Consider the following 26029-nt stretch of genomic DNA (forward strand, 5'->3'; position numbering starts at 1 on the left):
TTTAACATTATGATGCACAAGTTTGTGTTCATTATTTTTAGGCTAGGAATGTGTCTCAATACTATCTCAATACTGTCAAGATTAGGTGGTTTTGAATTTATAGGAACAGAAAGTGCAGTGCTTAAACTTAATTTAAAAAAGCATATGTTTAACCATGCCTCAGAGGAAAACCAACCCAACAACAAATGTTTAAACATCTAAGATATATAAATAAAATAAATTTATCTTACACTATCATTTTGCACATCTACCCTCTAAAAATGGCTGGGTTGTTTTTTTTGAACCCATATTGAGTAAATATTGGACAAACCACAAGATGTGTTAAAAATGACCCAATGTTGTTATGCAACCGTGTTATACTAACCCAGCACTCTGTCAAATTTAACCCACCGGTGTTTTGTGTAAAATATTTACCAACATGGATCAAAAATAACCCAGCCATTTTTAAATAAATGTGAGAGTTTTGAGAATGCAAAATAAAAGCCTTAAAGAAAGCAATAGACGATGTGAATGTGTGTTTGTATATTGGGGACATTACATTTCATATGGCAAAAATATCTGTTTTTTAAATATATTTTAAAAATATACAAAAAAATGTGTATATTTTGAGATATATTTTAAAAATATAAAAAGAATCCATATATTTCAAACTAAGGAAATATATTCACGTCGCATTGGAAGAAAAACTTTGTTACAAACCTGTAAACATAACAGGTTTAAAATGGTTAAAATTAAATATTTGTTAAACTTCAAAAATATATTTTATAGAATTGGCTTGAATTTAGCATATATTTACATATATTTAGCTTGAATTTAGCATATATTTACATTTTGCAAAAGAATACATTACTTGCCATATGGATTGTAAAATTAAAAATGTAGTTGCTTGCCCTTGAAATACATTTTGAAATATACGTTGATATATGATATTGAAAAATAATGCGTACTCGTGGAACTTTTCATAACCAATGAGAATTAAGCATTCAACTAAATAATAATAAATAATTTGTGTTATTCATAAATTAAATTAGAATTATTTTCGAGCCCACAAACTCTCCATAGGTATTCTGTTGTTTCTTTACTAGATCTTTAGATGCGATGTTTCAGACGTGTGCTATGATTTAAATTTACATTAAAAATTAGGCTTTTCAAAACTACTGTAACATATCGGTTAATCCAGTATAATAACATCAAATGCTAACAGAATAAAAAATAAGAATAAAAATAAGCGCGTTTGCTTGCGCAGTTATTCCGCAGTCGGCTTCCGTACTTCCGTGAGCAGTTTGTCGCATGCATAGGTCGCATGCACTTGTCTCGTGTAATGTGTGGTTTCGTCCTGCAGGAGGCGCAGAGCGGCTCATAGAGCCAAATACTCCATTAAAACCAATCCACACATATCAAGTCACGCGCTTGCCTTACAACTAGAATTAATAAAATCTGGAGTAAAAATGTAAATACACCCCAATTAAGGTTTATTTAAAAATATATGTTTTTAGTAATCACAAAAGACTGTGACTGGACTGCTCCCTGAAAAGTAGAAGGATTCACGTCACAGTTCGCACGCGGTTTCAGCAGCTGTCTGATATGAACACACATTAATGTACATTTCATGGACACACAACGAGTTTAAACCATAGACTGTAAAAATAGGTTTAAACAGATCATTTTCATTTAAGCTGAGCAGCGTCCTCAAGTAAGCTCCTCCCATTTTTGAAATCCCTGTTGCTTGTTCAACTGTCATTCTTGCGTATCGCATTCGCATTTCAATGGGAGTCGCCCATAGTAACCGCTCGAGCTGCTCAGACCGGATTCACGAGCAGAGATGACTAGACCAAAATAAAGAGACTGAAGACGAGAATCATGAGGATTCATTCATCGCTATACACTTAAATTTACATATCTGAACTGCTCGGACTGGATGTTTATGTGTGTGTTCATCGAGTGAGCAATGAGTGAGTTCCGGTATAAACCGTCATGATATTATTATTATTACAGTAAGTTGTTGAGACACATCTTTATGAGCACATGAGAGGAACATATGAAGAACTGTGATGATTTGATCGTATGCCTGAGATTTGTAATGATCGAATGACTTTGTTAGGTGTGTCTGGGTCTCTGTAAAGCTGTGACTGGTGGAGACATGAAGACACTGCTCGTGCTGAGCTGTCTGCTGTTGTTTACACGAGGAGAAGATTCAGATAAACCCCGTCAGAACGTCAACCCAGTCCAGTACCTGCACATCGGCGACGGCTCCTCAAAGGAGTTTGAGTTCCCCCAAAACACACGTGGCGTGATCGTTATCTCCAGCAGCTACCGCAGCTCTGGAGTCCGAAAAGGTCGAGAGAGCCTAAAACAGACAGTTCAGGTGAGATCCCTGGACCCAGATGTGATCTCCATCCTTAACGTGAGTGAAAGCGACCGTATTGGAAACGTAAGCAGCTACGTCATCAGCATCCGGTCTGGGCTACCCGGAACAGCCCCGTTACTTATTCAGCTCCTGGATCTGGACCAGGATTCCGATCCAGTTTTGATCGAGGAGCGGGCCGACTACTCCATAAGGGTGGCAGCAGGCGGTGATGACCCAGCCACCCGGCTCCTGGAGACCGGGGGGCTGTCGCACTTCTCAGAGAACCCAGTTTTGTTCGCACTGCTGCCGCTCATCTTCATCAATAAGTGTGCGTTTGGCTGCAAAGTGGACGTGGATGTTCTATTGGGTCTGATCAAGAGACCGGTCCCGCTGCTGCTGGGTGTGGTAGGACAGTTCTTCATAATGCCACTATATGCCTACGGCCTGTCCCGCGTGGTGTCTCTTCCCAAAGCGCTGTCACTGGGTCTGATTATCACATGCTCAGCTCCTGGCGGTGGTGGGGGATACCTCTACAGTCTGCTGCTGGGTGGAGATGTCACACTGGCCATCTGCATGACACTGATGTCCACCGTGGTTGCGGCCGCAGCGATGCCGCTGTCCTCAGCGTTTTACGGCTGGTTATTGGGGGTTCATGCTGCTCTTCACGTGCCCTTTGTCAAGATTCTTGGCACGCTGCTTTTCATTGCCATTCCTATCTCGCTGGGGATGCTGGTGAAGCTCCGTTTGCCCACGGTCACCAGTGTCCTGTTGTCCCTCATCCGTCCCTTCAGCTTTGTGCTGATTATAGGAGGAATCTTCATGGCCTATCAGATGGGGTCCTCAATTTTGGCAAATGTACAATCTGAAATCGTGGCTGTGGGCGTAACTGTGCCTGTCTTTGGGTTGCTGATTGGTTTCGGGATGGCACGGCTGGCAGGGCTGTTGTCACCCCAGAGGAAAACCGTCAGTATCGAGGTGGGCGTGCAGAACAGTCTCCTGGCGTTGGCAGTCATGCAGTTGTCGTTCCACCGGGCCGAGGCGGACTACGCGTCCCAGGCACCATTCATAGTGGCACTTAGCAGTACATCAGAGATGCTTTTATTGGTACTCGCTCATGTTGCCCACCAACGCCTGTGCCTGCCACGCACTTCAAGAATCGCCACCTGATCGCCAACCTAAAGCCAATAGCTGCCAAACAATACTGCCAGAGTGAACACTGATACCGGTCCGTCCGCGGACAGTTTTGAGTGTTTCTGTATTACAACCAAAGGCCTTTACTCGGTGTGGCCGATATAAGTTCAGCCTCTTTTTAAATGAAATTTTAATGACCTTATGTGTATAACAACGACAGCCTTTATGAAATATATACAAGATATTTTTCTATGTAATTTTGTTTTCTATCTTGTAATTAAAACCGTTTGTATTTTTGTTTACAGATGTGTGATTGAGATGTTGTGCCATAATGTTACTGTTGATTGTTAATGTGATTGAATCCATACACTGGAATGATGGAGAATAAATGATTTTGAAAAGATGAAACGGTCACTTTTTGATATTAACAGTTTACTGCCATTTGCACAAGTTGAGAAGTCTACTTCTGTGCTCAGGTGCAATATTTTAGTGTTTGCATTTTAAAGTCACATTTGCACATGCAAAACAGTACAAATGCAAATGTTGAACCCATAGAAGATGAAAACATTATGTCCAGCAAATAAAATGTAGCCCTTTTGCTGAGGTCATGTAATGTTTAATTAATTTATGTACATGAGTTGAGTAACACTACAAATAGTAGCACATCTCAGTGACCTTCAAGACATGAATTAATCAATCTGTAGTAATGAGTTAATTAAGAATCGTTGGTTACAAGCTCTCACTGGGACATTTGTACCTGAATTTATTCTCTGCTGGTTTATACACTTGAGATTTCAGGTGGTTTGGAAGACCGTGTTTCTTTTAGCAACCGAAAAGAGACAAATGTGTCGTTTGTAAAATTTACAGATGTCATAATAAAATCTGTCTAGGATATTTTTACCCTTTCTACAATTACTGAACATGATTTCGTTGAAACATTTTACACAGAAATAAAGTACACATTCACGTCTGTAAAACAAATATGTGATTGCAGATGTCCATTAATTGAAGTTTAATATTATGATGTCTGACAATAATGATATCATCATCAAATGGTTCAACATGTGCAAATAATGTTACTTTGGGTTTGCTTTAAAGTCATTGTCATTCTTAAAAGTAAGCTTTTGTGTGGGCTTCCTGTTTCCATATAAGGGCCTAAAACAGATTTGCTCACTGTATTTGCATGTGTTTACATGTTAACAAAATGAAAACAGGGCTACTGCTTGTTTTTCTTAAGGCATGGCCAGTATTGGATAGGCCGAAGTGGTTGAATCTTGGTTGAATTCTTCTGATTTGAGGACAATTACCTATTTTGCTGCTTGTGTAATGTGCTTGATCTTTGCTCTGTTTACTGCGGCTGAAATCAAGTGATCTTTGGTCTCTCTTTGTTAAAGCTGAGTTCTCTGTAGTACTGTAAAAGTTTAGATTTCTGTAAATAACTAACACACAGTGCCTACAGTGTGAAATACAAACACCAGGACATTGCATACATTTATTTATTTATTTATTTTGTATTATTTACATCTTTTATTAATTATTTCCAAATTAATGTTGTAAAAACTGCTGTCTAGATTTACGCACAGTGAAATATTAGCACTAAAAAGGCATTGACAGCTTCTCTTTCAGGCACATAATTTATGGGAGGAGAGTATTTCAATGAGTCACGCAACAAGATTGGGTAACAACAACCAGCATAGGGTTATTTATAACCCAACAGTTGGGTTTGTCCATGACCAAGCTATAGGGGTTGTTTCCTCGACAGAGATTAGCTTAAGCCAGGACTAGGCCTTAGTTTAATTATGAAATATAACTAATTTTAACCAACACGCCTTACTAAAAACATTACATTTTGTGGCCAAAACAAATGCCACTCATGTATCTTTTGTCAGTGCAAGTTCTTTTCCGTTTTAAATGTGTTTAATAAAGTTTGAAAGAACTGTCGGAAACTTGGTGGTGATGACGTTGATGTCGAGAGACCGTGGTGTAGATCGCTTGTAGCCTACGGTTAGCTTTATATTTCTAGTAGATGCAAATGGACAGCAAAATTAAAAAAGTTGTGTACATCTATTCTTATTTTTTTGCGATAATTCAAAACTATAGGAATGGACCAGATGGAAAAAGTGTACCGCTAACTTGTATTGCATGTTTATAGATCCTCCTAATTTACACACTGCACCTTTAATAATCTGAAGAAAAACAATAGGGCCCTTTACCTTATCAGTGCTTGAATCTTAATTAAGATGTCAAACAGGATCATATCGGTGGGAAGCTTGTCATTACAACAAATATAGTGCTGATCAAATCAGTATTGGATTAAAGATATGAGTCTGCATCTTTTTCCTTGCTCTAAATAATTGAAGCAGTACAGGCATGGCCATTAAGAATATGGTGCTTTCAGATCCTCCTCAATATAAGCAATGCTATATATGTTTACAGATTATTAAAATGATCCTATATCAAGACAGCAGCAGCAGTATGTTCAAAGGATCAAAGTTAAAAGTCAAAAAAGGAACAGCAATTGTCCTCAATTTCCCTTATTTATACATGCAAATGTCTAACAAGGTAACATATAAAATAGTGAATAAACATATGAATGATAAAGTTCACATTATATTTAGTAAAGCAGAAGTAAAGGGAAGATTTGCGAAATCATGAATATGAAAACAAAGGGCAGACACCTATACATTTTTCAAAACAGGTTAGTAAAAGAAGAAGCTTTTAATGATATGAAATTATTATTACTCAACTACAATTCTGGTTTAACTCATTAATTGTTAAACATAAAAAAACTAGGGGAGCCTGATCTATAGGTGCTGGTCGTAACAACACATAAATTAAACTAATAATAATCACTATTACAGCTCGTTAAATTATGTATTTAACTAGTCCGTATTAGAGTATTATATGTATTGTTATTATTTATTTTTCTTTTCTCCTTTTATGTCGCATGTCCCAATTATAGAAATGCTTCATCTTCCTGGGCAGTTGGTGGCAGTAAAACACAAGAAGTTGTCTTGTCCAGCGCCATTAAACTCCAGAAGAAGAAGAAGAAGAAGAAGAAGAGGAAGAAGACGATTGGCTGTGGTCGATCAATGAAAAGTCTGACAGGGAACGCGCGAATTTGTTTCATGAGTGATTGTGTTGTGATTTGTCTCCAAATGTGATTATTTAGTGAGTGTAATATTATCATATGAGATCTCAAATAGATAGAGGTTTAATTATTACAGAATGTTCAGCGCGACTTCAAACACTTTACAGTCATCAAACATCGAGACTGTCAGATCTCTTCTTGGTAAGTTAAGACAAACTGTCATTTATCATTAATGTACATTATTATTCATGATGTTTATTAATCATCTTATTGATTACACGCCACCACACAGCGCTGTCATCTGTCACTCATGTACATGTCATTGTCAGCTCTGTTTATTCACCAACTTTATTATTTGGTTTTCTTCTATGTATATTTTAAATAAATAAATAAACAATGAAAAAACAACTTTATTATTCGGTGTTTAAAGACGAACACTTACACACCACACAACGCTGTCATCTGTCACTCATGTACATGTCATCAGCACTGTTTATTAATCATCTTTATTATTCAGTCAGTGTTTAGTTCAGAGTGGTGTTTTTATTGTAACGTTAGTCAGACTGTAATATTAACTTAATTTTCTGTGTTTAGCACGCCGACCTATAAAGAGACACAGAGATGATGAGAAAGAACTACATGAGTCATGTGTCAACATGTTCATGAAACATCAGAAGACATCAGAATTTCTGCTGGAAATCACAGTGAGTCTGAAATGAGATTAATATAAGTCTATTGCAAGCAGGACCGTATGCAGGATTTTATGTGTTGGTTATTAGGAATACACTGTGCCAGTAAAGCAAACATAGGCTAACATGGATAGTTTTAGTGAATTAACAGAAGTCTACCGTGATTAGTTTATCTAATTCATTCACAATATGCACACACTCATTATTCACTTAATATGCTGAAAACAATAACATTTTATAAATGGAGTGGCCAATGCTACTTTGGGGGTCCATATCCCATGAAAGAAAACTATGCTCTTTACTTCACATTACCCCACATTAGATAAATATTCCTCTTGCCCTGCATGCATTACTGCATGCATTATACTAACTGTAAGATAACATAATGCAAGGCTAAATTTTAAACTTCTCACATTTGTTTTACTGTCTGTTAATGAATAAGTAACTTTAGTAAAAGTTGTTCAGGAAATCAAAATTCCATAATAAACCTAAAACTTACTTTAAAGGCAGGATAGACAGGAATTATCTAAACAACTTTTTTTTTCTTTATATACAAATACATAATTAAAATGTAAGTACTCTGAAAAAGAGAGTATAAAACTCGAGTGTCTGTATACCTCTCACGACTGTTTTAAACACAGTTAATTATTTCCATTCGGGACGAAACAAATGATTGGCTTGTGCGACGATCACTCCCTCTCGCGACCATGGCACCACCCCTGTTGCTATGGGATCTGCCCACACATACGCACACCCGATTGATTTGAACGTGCACGAGGCACTCTAGGAAGAGCAAAAGTATGGCAGAGAAAGTGCATTCAGAACTCACCGTACCTGCATATCAAGTCAGCGAAGGCAAACAAAGGAATAAACAAAGCAATCAAACGAGAGTAAATATCGTGTGGCTTTTCCTCGAGTCAACGATGCGGTAGCGGTATTGTCTCCGGAGTGTAGTCCTCATCAGAGTCAACAATGCTTTCATCACGGAAACTCTTCCATGCAAAACACTGGCTTAACTCTTTCACCACCATTGACGAGATATCTCGTCAATCAAGAGAAAAGGCTTCCCTGCCAATGACGAGTATTTCCGGTTTTCCGCAATACCGCTATTATCCACCAGGTGGCGCCCTTCCGCAACTTTTTAAACCCGGAAGTATTGCCCTATGGCAAGCGGCTGCATGTCCGTGTCTGTTTTAAAGATCGCTCTGAATGGGATCTCTATGAAAAGTCAAAAATTGAATTATCTCAGCTTTTTGCTCAAAATGTGGTGTTTTTGCATTAACCTACCCATATTCAAAAGCTGATTACAAAAGAACTACTGAAGGTAGGATGAAAAGTTTTTTGTTTGTTTGAAAGCAGAGGGTCTGTTCTTTAATTTGGTATATTGTATGTTTATATATTTAAAGAAGAACATTTTCTGAAAGGCATTCAACTTTTGTGAAAATCATGAAAAACGCTGGCGCTGGCTGGCAACTTTAAAAAAAAAACACTGGCAGCGAAAGAGTTAATAGTGAGTTCATGTCTTTTGGCGGCGTGGCTTTAGAAGAAACCCAGAAGGGAGGGGTTGGAGTGAATGGAAAAATGAGCTGTTTAAAACAGTCTACAGACACTCGATTTTTGTGCTCTCTTTTTCAGAGTACTTGCATTTTACTTGTGTATTGGTATATGAAGACGGTTTGGACAAATTTGTAAAAGGGTTTTTTGGATAATTCCTGCCTATCCTGCCTTTAATAGCAGAGCTCAAGCTCAAAAAGTTATTTATTTAAAAGTATGCATATGCATACTTTTGGATAAACGGACATCTCGACAAAGATGATAAAAATAGGCAGCTACAGGACAACATAGTTTATTTATATCAATTTTCAGGTTTTCTGTAGTGTCACACATTCAACATAAGACATACGCACAGGACATCAAGACACACATGACATCAAATTACCGCAATAATATTTTGCTGATATCCAATACCGTGCATCTGTACTATAGGTTCAGGTATATGTTCATGCCATAATGTAATCAACATAATTTCAGTGTGTAAAGCGTTCGCGTCCTCAGAGTTCATAATTACAGCTTGAAGACTAAGTTGTCTAAGAGCTACAACTTGTACCACATGACCACTGCAACCTAACACAGAAGCCCTTGGAGTATGATATTATTGTTACTTGACGAAACTTCTGTGTTCTGCAATATTTAGCAGAAGCATTAAAATTGAATCTAACCTAACATGTAAATTATGTATTTTTCAGCTGGCAACAATATTCTTTTAAACTGATTCATTTTGATAGTCAGTTCAATTTTTTACACTTTGCACAATTGTTCGTTGTTCCAAAGCAGCTTTACGTGAAATGGAAACAAAGAAAACAGAGAAAATCAAACAACAAAAGCATGGCAGTGCCAGTTCTCATCTGACACGTTACAGCTGCAGTCCGTAACAGAGGATAGAGACACAGTGTTACTGATTGCTGCAAAATATCATACTTCTGTTACAGTAATATATATGATAGATTTTTATGTATATAGTACACTAAATATATGCTATAAGAGTCTTTGGGCGGTAGGCCTATCTGTCTAATGTTCACGTTAAGCCATTTAACACGTTAAGCCATGTAACATTTTGGTGGTTTATTCGACTCATCTCTCTCTTTTGCCTTTCACATTTCTGCTGTTTAAAGCTTCTTTTTTTCATCTTCGAAAATATTGCATGTCTTTGATTTTCTTTAACTCAAACAAGGTTTTTTGTCTGTCCCTCGTTACGGTTGTCCACTGCAGGTGGCCCTCCATAAACCGTCATCTCTGTCTTCCTTCAAGATTCAGCTGAAAACATATCTCTTTAACCTGCATTTTGGATAAACTCTGTAATATTTATTTTATTTGTGTTGTTCGAGATGATTTCCATTTTGGAAGTTGTTAATTTTGGTGTACTGCTATGTTCTTAATTAAATGAGCACAAACTCTTGTTGCAAACACGTTTCTATATTACTGTTAGCAACAGGTTTGTAAGATGAAAATAAACCAACTTATTACTCAGTTTTAACATAGTTGTTACCGACGAGGTAACAGTGACAGATCCATGATGAAGTTCAGCATCTTCAGGTTTGTCAGGGGAAGAGTTCTGTAACATAATTAAGTTAGAAAGTTTTATTAAAGGGGGGGTTCAATGGTATTCCATGCATTCTGACTAAACAGAATATCCTTCTTGGATATGAAATTGTTTAACACCAAAAGTTGCTCTTTTTTTAAATAAACTTGCGTTCAAAACTACGTAGAACACTATCTAAGGCTGCATCAAAAAGTAACTTTGCGTCTGCTCCCGCGTTGGACAAACAAAACTGCTTCGGTGTGTTCCATAGACGTCATCATTGTCTTGCTGCCTCCTCCCCGTTCTGTGATTGGTTCCCTATTTGAGGCGAAAAATTGGTCAATGGTTTCCATGCTAGACTTGCAGCGTGAGTAAATTTGCATGCAAGGCAGCATGGGAAAACCCAGGCTAGACAGCAACATGGGTATGCACTTGCTATGCCCTTGCTAATTTGCAAAGACACAGGATGTCTACTAGACTGAACCATATCTGTCTAAGCCTCTTTCACAGTTAAACAATCATCAAAACACGTAAACTAGCAAATGAACTGATACAAGTATAAATGAACAAATATGCATAATAAAAAGTAACAATAAAAATTTTCAGTACAATGTATACATATTTGAATGTGTTTCTGTCATTTACAGTCACATGGTAACCTTAACTGTGGCCCATATGAGCATCTGGATCTGAACACGGACATTCAGTCTTCTGCTCTGGGTGAGATTTGCATCTTCATACATTACACTTGTGGTAGCTTAATCTCCATTTTCATTACATGTCTGGAATACAGTCAGCAAAGCATCAAAGTTTGTGGGCGTGGTTTAATGAAAATAAATACTGGTTATTTATTAACACTTGACTGGCCAAAAAAATCCCTAGTAAATATGTAAATAGTTGTAACTCTTCATTTTCACTTTGTTTCTAGAAAACATTTGTCACATTGGTAATAATCAATTTTACATACATTTAATTATTAACATTTTTGCAGATTTTGCAGGACATTCATGATTCTACGTACATGTGTTTTATCACCATCATGAGTCTCTCGTGCTCCCTGCACACAACAATAACACAGCTCAAACCATAATGTCTTCTTTGTGAACAAATGAGTCTGACTAAGCTTTTGTATCAAGTGTTTTTTAAATTGTTGGGCTCTTTAAATTTTGACACTTATATTTGTTCAGTGATTGTGTGATTTGTTTTCTATATGTTAACGTTTAGAGGAGGAATTACGAAGGCGATCGGAGCAGATGAAGGTTCCAGTTGAGCTCCTGTCAGTTAGACTTCTGTATGAAAACCTCCAGAAATTAAGCCCTTGTCCAGACAGAGGCTCTAAAGGCGTTTTGCTCAATTCCACACAGAGAGTATGTGACTGTTCACACATAAATTTAGTTAAACTGAGTATTTTCCTGTTGGATATATTATTGGATATAAAATGTGTTTGAACAGGCTGATGTGTGCAAATTATTGAAGACCATGCAGAAACTTCTGTCTGCTGGAATGTTGAGTCCTGAACTTCTCTGGCAGGAGTGCTCAAAACTTCAGGTGTGTTTGTGTCTATATGAAATGCTGGCTTCAGTTCAATATCAGCTCAGTATTGATGCCAGTTCACTTTAGTTGGCCAGATAAACTTAACAAAAGTCATCAAATCTGTTTGCAGGTGAAGTGTTCAATATATATTTTACTCTTTTGTTATGCAACAGAAATATTTACTTAACTAATACTTGAAGTATGAGACACATATTGTGTCTGTAAATTTGTCCAAATTGGATTATAGCTGGGCATAGACTTAATATTTGTAAGTATTGCTAGTACATTAACAGTAGAATGTTATCACACACCTATAAATCAAAGAAAGATTGGAAGCATTGAGCATACAGTATGCAGACAGAAAGGAGACAAGTTTATGATTGCAGACGGCGGCGCTGATTTGTTTACTTAAGCCTTCAAATTCTTCCCTCTATTCACTTCAGTGAAATTGTCCAAAAAAAATGTTTTCATAAATCCCCAAGAGTCCAAGGAATTGGATTATCCAAGCCGAAACAAAATGATTTCTTCGTCTAACAATCTCGTTTCTGACCGAATTATGATAAAAAAATGTAAACAATAGTTCACTACCAGACACTGCACACCCGAGTGTCAAAGTATATGGGAGCTGTACCACTTTTAATTTGGGTATGTCGTTTAGACCAAAAACATGAAATTTCAGCCGTTTCCTGATTAGATGAACTTCATCCACGGGCTTCCAAAAAGGAGCTGGCAACGACCGCTAGTTATATCCACATTGTTGTGCACGCCGAGTTGCAATCCCAGAGTAGGGACAGCAAAAACATCTTTGTTTTGTTTTAAGAATATTGAAGTTGCTGTTTTATATCAGTAGCCTCGTGTTAAGGGCTGGGCAAAAAATAACATTAGATTATTTGTTTAAGATCAGTGCAATGATTTTCTAATGCTGTCGATTGACCTTTTACTGCTATTAGCATTAATGTCTTATAATGAGAAGGCAGAGGTGTGCTGACCAGTGTATTTTTTCCAATGAAGCACTATTAGTTCAAAACATTTTTTAATAAGTGGATATTTTATATTTTAACAAATTCAGCAAATTTAAGGTAACTTTGAACATGGCATGTGAGTTTTCAAATCGCAGAGCTTTACTTGTATTGATATTGTTTGTGTACATGCATGGTTTATTACCAGAAAGATATGATGATGACATTGTTTTTATTTGTACACAGCCTATCCTGGAAGTGATATATCATTTGCACACTCACAACATCCTTACGCTGGAGTTCCTGCTGGAGAGGTACAGAGATCATCACATGATCTACTGCAACAGTAACAAAATCAGTGAAGTGACATTAAAGGGATACTCCACTTTTTTTTGAAAATATGCTTATTTTCCAGCTGCCCTAGAGTTCTCTAATGGAGCTGGAAAATGAGCATATTTTCAAAAAAAGTGGAATGTCCCTTCAAGGGTTAGTTTCTAGGAGCCCAAACACCTCCAGTCTTTTCTAAAAAAAGGCTATATCTGGTTATTAAATGGAGATGGCCTGCACCACACATTCAGATTTGTGTGGAGGAGCTGAGAAATTCTCTGCCATGTCATTGATTTAATGGTTATTTACTAACTCCAAAAGAAGATGCAACGGGCTAGTAAACAAAATCTACCCTTGCGTTAATGTCTGCAACTGTCACCATGTTGTCCCTCTGGACAAATGCATGCTTGACCTGGAACATGGTCAAAACCTCAGACTGAGCTGGACTATACCTGTTCCAAGAATGGAAGGTTTAAACCTAGACTAAAAGTGCATTCACACAATGGTAAGATAGCCACCCAGTGTGTGTGACAGCACCATGCCTCACAACTCTGTTCTGTAGCCAGTGTTGAAGCGGTTTCATAAGCATTGACCTGATCGGCACCAGCCCCCGAGGATGCCATTCTTTCCAGGAGCCTCAAGTAGTTTAGTGAGACCATCTCTTCATCTGAAGGACTACAGACATATCAACACTGACTGAGCCCTCACTACCAAGATACAGGCTGACAAAGCAACAACGTCTTTTCTGTAAAGACGCCCTGCACAAGGGAGAGCTTGCCGTTTTCTTAGTTGGTTCTAGCCCCAGTTGGTGCTTCCCACTCTGCCCCTGTGTTTGCAATCCTAACCAGTATAAGAAGTGCTCAGTTCAGAGAATGTAGATCCAGTACTAGACTTTTGCTTTATCACATTTTTGCTAATGCCCGTGCCACAGGTGGATTACAAATTACAAATGTCTCACCTACAGTGAGGAAAAAAGTATTTGAACACCCTGCTATTTTGCAGGTTCTCCCACTGTCATCGCAGGTGCATGTCCACCGCGAGAGACACAATCCAAAAAAATCCAGAAATCACAATGCATGACTCCCTAAAACTATTTATTTGTATGATACAGCTGCAAATAAGTACCTGAACACCTGTCTATTAGCTAGAATTCTGACCCTCAAATCCTGCCTTTAAAATGTCCACCTCCACTCCATTTATTATATTAAAGGACAAGTTGGGTATTTTACACTTAAAGCCCTGTTTTCAGATTGTTTATGATAAAATAGAACGGTTTTGACTGAAATTTCGACATATGCGGCTGCCCCTAGAATTTTCAGGTGTTTGTGTTTTACCTCCCACCTTTACAATGGGTTTAATGGTGCACTGGAACAATCCTTCCTAAAATGCATTAAACTTTCGTTTACAAAGACGTGAAACTCACCAAGTGGTCAGGGGTGTTCACTGGTATGCTCACACAAAAATCGCTGCAAAATACGCATTCCAACAGGTTTTATCTTAGTTTTTGCCATCTCCATTGACATTGTATTAGATGTGCTGTGAGGTACGGTATTACTCCGCGCCAGGAACTTTGTTTCTATTCTTGCAATTGGCAATGGCGGATAAGCGCCACCACCTGGGCTGGAGTGTCTATTATTCAAGATCTAAGCGGAAGAATGTACGGGTGTGAGGCGTTTGGAAAAATAGGTCCACAAGTTAACAACGAATGCTAAAACAGCTGCTGGAAAGCATCTTTTGCAGCGATTTTTGTGTGAGCATATCAGTGAACACCCCTGACCACTCGGTGAGTTTCACGTCTTTGTAAACAAAAGTTTAATGCATTTTAGGAAGGATTGTTCCAGTGCACCATTAAACCCATTGTAGAGGTGTGAGGTGAAACAAAAACCCCTCAAATTCTCAGGGCAGCCGCATATGTCGAAATTTCAGTCAAAACCATTCTATTTCACCATAAACAATCTGAAAACAGGGCTTTAAGTGTAAAATACCGAACTTGTCCTTTAAATTAGATGGACCTGTTTGAGGTCGTTAGCTGCATAAAGACACCTGTCCACCCCATACAATCAGTAAGAATCCAACTACTAATATGGCCAAGACCGAAGAGCTGTCCAAAGACACTAGAGACAAAATTGTACAAATTGTCTACGGGGAAATTGCCAAGCAGCTCGGTGAAAAATGGTCCACTGTTGGAGCAATCATTAGAAAATGGAAGACGCTAAACATGACTGTCAATCTCCCTCGGACTTTGGCTCCATGCAAGATCTCACCTCGCGGTGTCTCAATGATCCTAAGAAAGGTGAGAAATCAGCCCAAAACCACACGGGAGGAGCTGGTCAATGACCTGAAAAGAGCTGGGACCACCGTTTCCAAGGTTACTGTTGGTAATACACTAAGACGTCATGGCTGAAATCATGCATGGCACGGAAGGTTCCCCTGCTTAAATCAGCACATGTCCAGGCCCGTCTTAAGTTTGCCAATGACCATTTGTATGATCCAGAGGAGTAATGAGAAAAAGTAATGTGGTCAGATGAGACCAAAATAGAACTTTTTGGTAATAATTCCACTACACGTGTTTGGAGTAAGAAGAATGAGGAGTACCATCCCAAGAACACCATCCCTACTGTGAAGCATGGGGCTGGTAGCATCATGCTTTGGGTTTTTTTCCGCGCTTGGGACAGGGCACTGTATTAAGGAGAGGATGACCGGGGCCATGTATTGCGAGATTTTGGGAAAGAACCTTCTTTCCTCTGTTAGAGCATTGAAGATGGGTCGAGGCTGGGTCTTCCAACATGACAATGACCCAAAGCACACAGCCAGGATAACCAAGGAGTGGCTCTGTAAGAAGCATAACAAGGTTCTGGCGTGGCCTAGCCAGTCTCCAGATCTAAACCCAATAGAGAATCTTTGGAGGGACCTCAAACTCTGTGTTTCTCAGCGACAGGCCAGAAACCTGACTGATCTAGAGAAGATCTTTGTGGAGGAGTGGGCCAAAATCCCTCCTGCAGTGTGTGCAAACCTGGGGAAAAACTACAAGAAACGTTTGACCTATGTAATTGCAAACAAATGCTACTGTGCAAAATATTAACATTGACTTTCTCGGGTGTTCAAATACTTATTTGCAACTTTATCATACAAATAAATAGTTAAAAATCATACATTGTGATTTTTGGATTTTTTTTTAGATTATGTCTCTCACGGTGGACACCTACGATGACAATTTCAGACCTCTCCGTGATTTCTAAGTGGGAGAACTTGCAAAATAGCAGGGTGTTCGAATACTTATTTTTCTCACTGTACCCTCATAGAGTTAAAATTAAATTTGGCCATAGGATGCAAGAAGCAAACATTGTAAGCCTTTGCCACTAAGGACAAAGGGAACTTGCATGTTTGAAAAGGGAGTTTAAGTCAGCTCCTCAGGATGGCAGCATTTTGCAGGCAGAAATGGACTCAACAGGTGGAGAATAAAAAACGATACACCTCTACCCACGGTCATGGGTAGTTCAAATAGATGAATCCATAGAGCATTTATGAGTAAAGAAGTGCTCAGGAAACGACCAAGATTTCCACTTTGCTTCAACACTGCCAGTGGCGGGATCTCAAAAGGCTTGTCCGTAGTCCATTCTCAGATGCTGCATCTGGAATTTCATCCTCTTTGCAAGTCCCAAACAAGACAGTAAATCCGCCATGAGGCAGACTGCTTATCTTGCTTGTGAGCTCTATTAGCAGGAGGAACCTGCTGGGGATGAAAAAATATAGTCGGCAAATATACTTCCCACTCTGCCCCAAATTGCTCAGGGTGGTCGCAGCCCCCCGCTGCTTGTGGTTGTATGAAAATGGATCCATAAAGAGAGCCGAAAGACGTGATTGCAACATAATAATCTCATATAAAATATGCCTCATACATAAATGTTGCCTCAGTGTGTTGGAGACCCAGATTCGTGGTTTTCTGATGTAGAGAAAAACTGTCAGTTCCAAGTGCAAAGAAGCAGAAAACCATCCATAAAAAGATGCTTACCATCTGTGCATGTTCTTTTAAGGCCAGATTTTACTTCACTTTCTGTCTCTGTCTCATGCACATACGTGTCTGCACAGCTTCCAAAGCATACTCAACTGCAGATAAGCACAAACAGCTGAGTTTGACACATGTGCAAATAATTATTTACTTTACTAGACCATCAGAGGGCAGCACTGAGTGGTGCCATTTACAGGACATTCACAAATTCACGTGGACGGCCAAAGTATACTTTGGGCTATAGTGAAAATATAGGGATGGGATGTGCCTTATGTGCCTTATCTTCAAGTGGCTTATTAGAATGAGGTGACGGGACGATGTTAACACACACAATCCTCTCCAAAGAACAAGTCTGGGTGAGTGGTGTACACCATCTCCCTTTCATAAGCTGGATGTCTGGGGTGGAGACTGGCATGCAAATTCCACTTGCCAGATATTATTGCCCTTGTCTAGAAAAGATTGGATTGGGGCTCAAAGATTGTTATGTATTGGATATTTGTTGAGTGTATGTTAACCCAAGGGATGATATGTTTGAATGTTGTATTTTAAGAAAAAAAATGTAGGATTTAAGATCAACTTGACATAGCTTCAAACTTATATCATGTGGCAGCAGCAAACAGGTAGTAGTGTCACTACATTAACCCAACGTCAAGAGAGCGACAAAAACGGAACATTATTTATTCTTATACCACGGGTCTGTTGAATGCTTTATTCTGATTGGCTGAGTAATGTTTCATGGGTGTCGATTATCACACACCTGACTTGTCAAATGTCTTAAAAATAGGCACCAGAGCAATGTTTTTGGTAAACGTGGTGTTAGATTTTCTTGAATTTGGCTGCTCAGTCTTTCATGGCTCGCCAACGTATTAGAATGTATCTAATACGTAAAATAATAAGCAGGACCAAGTGCATGTGGGGAAAAGAGATTTAATGAAGGTTCTTATGTAGCATTGTTCTTCAGGAGCGATGTTGTCGTGTCAACCTTTTACATTCTTAACCCAAAGTTCTGTCTGTGGGACAGAACTTTATACAAGATAACAAAAGGCCTACGAACAATAGAAACCTGTTAGGACCTCCTACAGGAGATTGGTCTGCCGAGAAGTCTATCCTGAGGAATGGTATCTCTTTGTTATTCACACTGATCAGTTTCTATAGGCCATTTGGTTCACACCTTCACTGCAGACATATATGTTAATTACATCAGGGCACAGTTGCAATTTTACACATCAGACATTGATTACACATGAAAGAAATATACACAAAATCCTTCAATCCCCCATTTGATCATATTTTGATCACACAAAAAATTAAAATAAAAGATTTTGTCAATCATGTACACATGCAGTATACAGGTTCTTGCTTGTGATCACTGAAAAAGGTTTTAACGTAAAAATGGCTGCATTTCTTTCTGAAAATTCACTAGTCCTTTTTAAAATTTCATTTTAAAGTTGTAATCATGTGGATTTGGTGGATGTAATTGAGTTTTGGTCTTTTTGTACTCTGCGAAGTCCTGCAGGTTATTCGCAAGTTAGAGTAATGTAGAAATGACGGACATGGATGTGCTCTGTGGACCTTCCCAGGTTTCTGCGTGGTGCAATGTGGTGAAGGTGCCAAACATCAGAGGTCTTTGCTTATTCTCAGGAAGACTGAAACACCGGAACACCTGCAATCACACACAAGAGAAAAGGGAAACGTATCTTGCCAAAGAAAACAGATTATTCACAAACATCTTCTACCTAAAACTGTCCCTATTTAATGTTGGCAGGACACTACAGTGTTTACCAGTGATGGTATGTGTACCTCTTCATCCTCAGACGACATGCTAGAGCCTAAAAACTCTAGTCCCGCAATATATGGACTCTAAATGGTAAATGGACTGCATTTATATAGCGCTTTTAACAGACCTATGGCCATCCAAAGCGCTTTACAATTAGCCTCACATTCACCCATTCACTCACACATTCATACACCGATGGCGGTGTCAGCCATGCAAGGCACCAGCCAGCTCGTCGGGAGCAGCTGGGGTTAGGTGTCTTGCTCAAGGACACCTCGACACTTGGTCCAGTGGAGCCGGGGATTGAACCACCAACCTTCCGGTTTGTAGACAACCTACATGAACCACTAGGCCACTGCCGCCCGATCTCTAATAAACTCTACTGCCATCTATCCCTCATCTATAGGCAGACTAATTAACTTTCTAATAGAACTTGCTCTTCAGGATCCTGTACTGCCAGGCTGAGTCGTTCAGGGTCGTACAGGACATGGCTGTCATTCATATGAGCTTTAAGCATGTCTTCTATTCTGGGTAAGGGCATGGGCCTGCCTGTGACATTTTTTTGAAGGGCTTAATCCAGGTTTCTTATGGGCATAATTGCTGTCTTGAAAAACTCCACCGGGTCTTGAATGAAATGCCACTTGCTGGTGCTGTAGAGAGGGTTTCTTTGGTTTCCCTGCCACTCAACAGCATTTAGTAGAGTCTTCTATCCAGTTGGTCCTCAACAACATTTTGGTCTCTTAATTTCAGGCTGCAATCTCGAATCCAGTGTCCTTCCTTGTTGCAATACCTGCATCTTCCATGTTTGGTGTTTGCACTTGTGTGTTTGTGATGTTCCACTCTCTTGTTGCTCTTCACAGATTTTGTTTGTAAGGCTCTTAGCTGGACATCTTGTGTTCTTTCAATCTTTGTTGACCATTCAAGCAGCTGATTAAAAGCAACCCCAATGCTGTCCCAGTCATCATAACGCATTTTCAGAGCTTTAGAGATCTCTGGTTTCAGTGCATTTACAAATGCAGTTTTTAAAGGCATACCAGTGTCCTTGTTAAAATCCTCACTGTCATTCAAACCAGCATGTTCCAGCCAAGTTTGTTTAAAGCGACCTTCAAACTCTGTGACACTTTCCCCTGTCTTCTGCATGCAAGATGTAATTTTACCCCAATTAATCTCTGCAGGTTTTATTTTAAATAAGAATGTCTTTACGGCTTCCCATCCGGCTTCAATGTTTTCTTGAGACTCACCAACTTTGATGCTGACACTTTTAGTTAGCCTGTTTTGGTCACTGTCCCTCAAATTGACATTGAGAACGACTACTCCGTCTAATGGATGTAGTGTGTAGATTTTGTGCAGTCTTTGTAGAACTTGCCAAACCTTCCGTGGATGCTTGTATACATTGGGCAGTTCCCTTGACCATTTGTCAATCTGCTCAGGTGTTGCTGGCTGGTATGTTGTATGTGGAACATATTTCTTCACCATTTTTGTCACAGTGCGACTTCGTCTCTCTCCATTCTCCTCATACTTCTCCTCATTGTCAACTAGGGATGCTCCGATCAGGATTTTTGCAGCCGATACCGATCACCGATTTTTTATCTTCGTGATCGGCCGATACCGATTCCGATACCGATTTTTTTAAAGCTGATATGCAAGCTCTTTGATGACTGTAACTGTTACAATCTTTCTAAATAAAATAATACCATGCCTTTGTTATATTACTTGCAGTAATTGGGTATATTATTGTTTTAATAGAGACTCAAATAAATAAGCACAACAAATATTTATTCTGCAAAGAGAAATTTAATATGGCTTTAAAAAGGCTTATGTCTCCTAAAAGTAATGAAAATAAAACACTTCACAGACTTTACTGTATTAATTAAATATACGCGCATTCGTATGAAGTATAAAAATTCTTTAGTCAAGAGCAGAGAGTGATTTTATTGAGAGATGAATTAGGTTACTGCAGCTTTAAGACATGTGAGAGAGATCGCTCTGTTCACGTGCACTGATGACAGGCTGCTGTGTGTGGGCGGCGGCTGAACGCAGACAAGCAGCTGTGAGGAAAATAAAAGTTTAAACGCTCAAAACTTTAAGACGCATGCAAATAAGAAACTTTTTGCATGAGGATGCAATTGTCCGTGATAGATATGTGTTGTATACGCTGTTTGATGGGGATGTGAAGACGCCTCGCGCTGTTTACCGGAGCGCGATCCTCATAGAAAATATGCATATCTCTGTAAAGGCAAAGAGAGACATACAAATCTGCACGCTGCACATGAGCAAGAGGTTGTAAAAATGCTCCCGCTACGTAAAAATGTCTTTAATTGCAGCCGCATTCAGGATCCTTTTGATGACAAAAGAAAACAGAAAGATCGGTTTATGAGATCGGCAGATTTAGCGAGAACCGATCGAGTCATTTAATGCCATTATCGGCCGATACCGATCGGCGGCCGATCGATCGGAGCATCCCTATTGTCAACTTCAATTTCAGTCCTTCTGTTTTTGACAATAACAGGAGCAAGTCTGACCATAGATCTGCTCTTTGGGACATAGGTGTGAATAGTTGATTTAGCCTCTCTATCTAAATCACCGTTTTCACAGTGATCATGTGGTAGCTCTCTCAGCAGAGCCATTCGTTGTTGATTTTCAGTAACTTCTTGTTCAGTTACTTGCTTGTTGCAGCTGCTAGTTTCTTTAGTTGATGTCCTTGTTATAAAACAGTCTTTTGATTCCATTTGTTTGCAAATCAAATTCAACATCATCTCGTTCTGGTTTAACAGACGTTCTTTATCTTTCTCTTCATTTTCCAGTTGTTCAGCTAATGCTCGAACCTTAGCCTTTTCAGCTTCAATCTCACATTGTAGTTTGTCCATCTCACACTTCTGCAGGTGCTCTTGAATTTGTATGAGCAAAATCACAGACCATCCATCTTTTCTGGTGTTTGTCCTTAACCGCTGTGTCTTTCCATAAGCCCTTTTGATGTCCGGCAAAGCCCACTGTCCACTCTCTGAGTGCTTGATACTGTATTTCCTACAGATGTCATCATGGCATGTCCTTATCTCCAGTCTTTTGTCCAAATATGCATTCAGATTTTCCATCATCTGATCAATGGTTACATTTGGAGGTTCTGTTCCATGCCTTTCTGTAGTTGGTCTCGGGTAAGATCCACCATTGTTTTTCATAATAGACTCAGCCATGGCCAGTACAGGAGAAATGCCCTCAGAGGTGTGAAAACAAAATAAAAGGTGTTAGATCTGTTAAAGGTGCTTATTCAGACTGACCATTTGGAGTATACAGACAAACCCACTCAAACATACATTTCTAAAATGTACTCTTAAAAACAATAATTAGCTTGTGCTACTTTATTGTTTAGTTCTTAATGCCACAATTAAGAAAGCAGGACCATAATAAAATGCATCTACAGTTAACACACCAATAAACATTAGACTTCACAGTTTAAACTCAAATTCTTTCTGAATCCTACTTCAGAATGCTCAATTACTGTTTTTAGTTTTCTATTTGTCACTCAGAACTTTCCATATCTTTCAATGGAAGGCAAATTGACTTAAAGTTCCATAATTTGGTTCTAGACCATCTTTTTCTAACCTTGTTAGAATCTAACCAAATAGTGGCTACTGATAAGCACCCAGTCAAGAATCCTAAAATCTTGCAGCAACATCAGTCCCAAACTATTTCTGTGACTTCTACAGTTTCTGGATAAATTGACTAAATTGTTCTTTAACAATTCCTACAGACATTTAGAGAAAGGACCAAGCTTCTACTTCTACAATCTCTAGATGAACGGACTAAATTGTTTCTCAACAATTCCTACAGACATTTAGAGAAAGGACCAAGCTTCTACTTCTACAATCTCTAGATGAATGGACTAAATTGTTTAACAATTTCTACAAACTCCAGAAAAAGGACCAAGCTTAAATTATTAACAATGCTACACCATAAACATTGGTCTGCTTAATTTCTTAAGTAGTTCTTTAAGAGAGCTGATAAGTTTCACTCACCAATTGAAGATTTTTTTAAGACAAAGTCATCAAGATAGTTGCTTCCACAAACAAAGTCCACAAACATAGTCGATTTGTCTTCAATAATCTTCAGAAACTAGAATCTTCCAAATTCTTCAGTTCTCGTCTTGTTGCAGTGATGAGTGCTCTTCTTATCTGTCTCTCCTGGCTGGCTCCGCCAAATTTGCTACATAAGAACCTTCATTAAATCTCTTTTCCCAACTTGCACTTGGTCCTGCTTATTATTTTACGTATTAGATACATTCTAATACGTTGGCGAGCCATGAAAGACTGAGCAGCCAAATTCAAGAAAATCTAACAGTGGTAGAATAATTGACTCCGGTTCTTTGAATTATTCGAAAATAATGCACACCTGAGGTGTAACGGCACTCCGTCGTCCTGCATTAACACCTTGGGTGTGGATTATTTTTCAACGGCCCGTCATCAATTATTCCTTACTTAACACAATGTATTTATGATGTCATGTTCAGGGATGCAGCGATGAGCTCATGGATTAGTGATCAGTTACAATCTCTGTGTGTCTCCATGACGACAACACCACCAGACGACCAACAGATACAACATGACATTCTGACCAGTAAGAATCTTTCTCCTCCTCTGCTGATCTTTCAGTTTCTCTTGATCTTTGTTCTACATACAGTACATAATCACAAAACTCTACTCAGTTTTTAAGATGCTTAAGCTGGATGTTTTGCTTAAAATAAAATTTTAAAAACACATATTTATAAAGTGTCTAGATCTGTTAATATTGTTACTATATGTATACTAGGGATAGGAAGATTCCCTGATTTGCTCGGTGCATCAACATAAAGTGTTAACGAAGCGATGCATTGGTTTGAAAACACATTAACAACAAATTAGCATTTGCATTGCGATGCATCGTTTCTAACATATTTTGTATAAGTAAAATACAGATTTATTTATGTATTATTATTATTAGTAGATGCGCTTTATATTGTTATATTATAAGTTTCTCTGACTTATCACCTGCTGACGTATCACAACACTATGGAAACCCAGGCGTGTGTGTCTGGAAAGTCACCTAGAGCAGGGGTTTTCAAACCTGTCCTGGAGGACCTCTAGTACTGCACACTTGGCATGTTTCCCTTTTGTGACACACCTCATTCAGTTTGTTACCTACACAGCCAGTTCAGTGCTGCGTCCGAAACCGCCTACTTCATACTATATAGTACGCGAAAAGAGGTAGGCTGTCATGATCCTGTCTTCAGGTCACAGTCTTCTAGTCATAGTGACAGGATCAGGGCAGCCCAATGTTTTGTGTGAGAGCACTGGCTTTGTTTTTCCTAGCCATGTGCTTTCTGTCTAGTCTCCTGACCTCGCCCCCTTGTTTCCACGTTAATTATCCCATTATTGTTTGATTCATGTCACCTGTTCCCGTCTTGATTTGTCCCCCTATTTAATGCCCTTGTGTTTGCTGTCCTGTGCTCGTTCGTTTTGTACCAGTCCTGTTAAAAGCTCTAGTCTAAGTCAAGTGTATTTTTGTCAAGTTTATTGTCTACTTAGTGTTAAGTCTAGTCTGTTTTGTGAAGAGTCTAGTCAGTTTAGTGTTTTCTGTGCCTAGTTTGTTTTGCCCCCTCGTGGGTTTTGTTTTCTTGTTCTTTTATAATAAAAGCTTGTTTAACTGTCTGCACCTGGGTTTGTGTCCTGTTCCTGACAGTAGGCGAGGCGAGTAGTATGTCCGAATACATAGTATTCGAAAAACAGTATGCGAAAAGTACCCGGATGACCTACTACTTCCAGTTAGATTTTGCAGTGTGCATACGATGAACGCTTCACTATCCCATGATGCCCCAGGAGAGGAGTTATCCAATGAAGAAGAAGAGGGATGCGTCTGTTTTCGCGCTGAAATGACTTGACGTGATGACGACGTATGTCACGTGATGTAGCAACATGTACGATTCATACTATACAGTACCTACTGTTTTAAGGCCAAGTAAGTAGGTACTTCATCTAATTCAGTACCTACTATACAGTATACGGTTTCGGACGCAGCCCAGGTCTTGCAGTCTCCTACTAATGAGCTGAAGATTTAAACCAGGTGTGTCTAATGAGGGAGACATGCAAAATGTGCAGTACTAGTGGTCCTCCAGGACAGGTTTGAAAACCCCTGACCTAGAGCATAACATTGTATAACATGGAGCTATCCTCCACCAAGTAATTACAAATCCAAGGGCATTGGAAGCAAAAAATGTGGGTGAGTCCAAAGCACTTACTGGTAGAATATGCGATTTTTCTTGTATTCTTTTAATTAAACAATTGCTTTTATAGCCTAAAAACTTTGCTTACCTTGTTGTGTCGCGGGAGTACCTTTGGCGAAAGTAGTAATGTAGTAAATTATATGGACTCTAAATAAGTCAAGTGGAATGGATTTGTGGAAGCAGCAGTGGGAAGCTAAAATGGCTGTAGCTAAAATGCGGAACAGAGTTTAATTTATTAGGGCATTCCTCTAATGCAGTGCTTCTCAATCTTGTTCCTCGAGGACCCCCTCCCAAAAAGTTTTAGATGTCTCCTTATTTAACACACCTGATTTAACTCATCAACTTGTTAGGGAGACATGTTAACCATTTTGGAAGGAGACTGATTAGTTGAATCAGGTGTTTTAAATAAGGAATCATCCAAAACTTTTTTGGGATTGGGAAGCACTGCTCTATTGGAATGGAATTGACTGACGGCACTCTGACAAGTGAACAGACAAATGCGCTAAATTAGAGAAAAAGTGAGTGGGTCCAATATCATTACACTGTAAAAAAAAGTCTTTGCTGCCTTTATTTTTTTTGTTTAATCAACTCAAATAAATAGTAAGTTAAATTGACTTGTAAATCTATCTTGACAAGAGATGAGTTGCTACATCTTATAAAATAAAGTTTACATATTTCAACAACAATATTTTATAGGTTATAACAACTGACTTGTAAATCTGAGTTGATTGAACAAAAAATATCTGCAATAAACCAATGAGAATCCTATCTTTCATCCCCTTTAAAAGCCAGTTGCGCTGGCGCTATGTCTAATCCCTATTTAGATGACGGACTTTG

At 38.8% G+C, this 26029-nt stretch overlaps 2 protein-coding genes across 5 annotated transcripts in view; both read left to right on the forward strand.

Annotated features, from left to right (window-relative positions):
• The first annotated feature begins 1721 nt into the window (after positions 1 to 1721).
• slc10a3 (solute carrier family 10 member 3) lies at positions 1722 to 3886 on the forward strand. 2 transcript variants are annotated; one of them, XM_055193204.2, is made up of 2 exons: positions 1722 to 1994; positions 2102 to 3886. In XM_055193204.2, exon 2 carries the CDS (start codon positions 2141 to 2143, stop codon positions 3512 to 3514), a length of 1374 nt encoding a protein of 457 aa, XP_055049179.2. In that variant the 5' UTR covers positions 1722 to 1994; positions 2102 to 2140; the 3' UTR covers positions 3515 to 3886. The 2 variants fall into 2 exon arrangements, with proteins under 2 accessions (XP_055049179.2, XP_055049178.2); XM_055193203.2 differs by having other exon boundaries at positions 1724 to 1952.
• Positions 3887 to 6504: 2618 nt separating this feature from the next.
• Positions 6505 to 26029, forward strand: part of LOC129434269 (Fanconi anemia group A protein) — a 47927-nt gene continuing 28402 nt past the window's right edge. For 2 of the 3 annotated variants that reach the window (XM_073868333.1, XM_073868334.1), the window contains exons 1-7: positions 6506 to 6770; positions 7164 to 7273; positions 10985 to 11057; positions 11562 to 11704; positions 11790 to 11885; positions 13076 to 13143; positions 23444 to 23550. In XM_073868333.1, the coding sequence (XP_073724434.1) occupies positions 6707 to 6770; positions 7164 to 7273; positions 10985 to 11057; positions 11562 to 11704; positions 11790 to 11885; positions 13076 to 13143; positions 23444 to 23550 (661 nt within the window). In that variant the 5' untranslated portion in view covers positions 6506 to 6706. Of the gene's footprint in view, positions 6771 to 7163; positions 7274 to 10984; positions 11058 to 11561; positions 11705 to 11789; positions 11886 to 13075; positions 13144 to 23443; positions 23551 to 26029 lie in introns of all 3 variants that reach the window. The other variant, XM_073868335.1, reaches the window with a different exon arrangement.

This window comes from Misgurnus anguillicaudatus, chromosome 6 (genome assembly GCF_027580225.2).
Source record: "Misgurnus anguillicaudatus chromosome 6, ASM2758022v2, whole genome shotgun sequence".
Taxonomy (NCBI): Eukaryota; Metazoa; Chordata; class Actinopteri; order Cypriniformes; family Cobitidae; genus Misgurnus; species Misgurnus anguillicaudatus.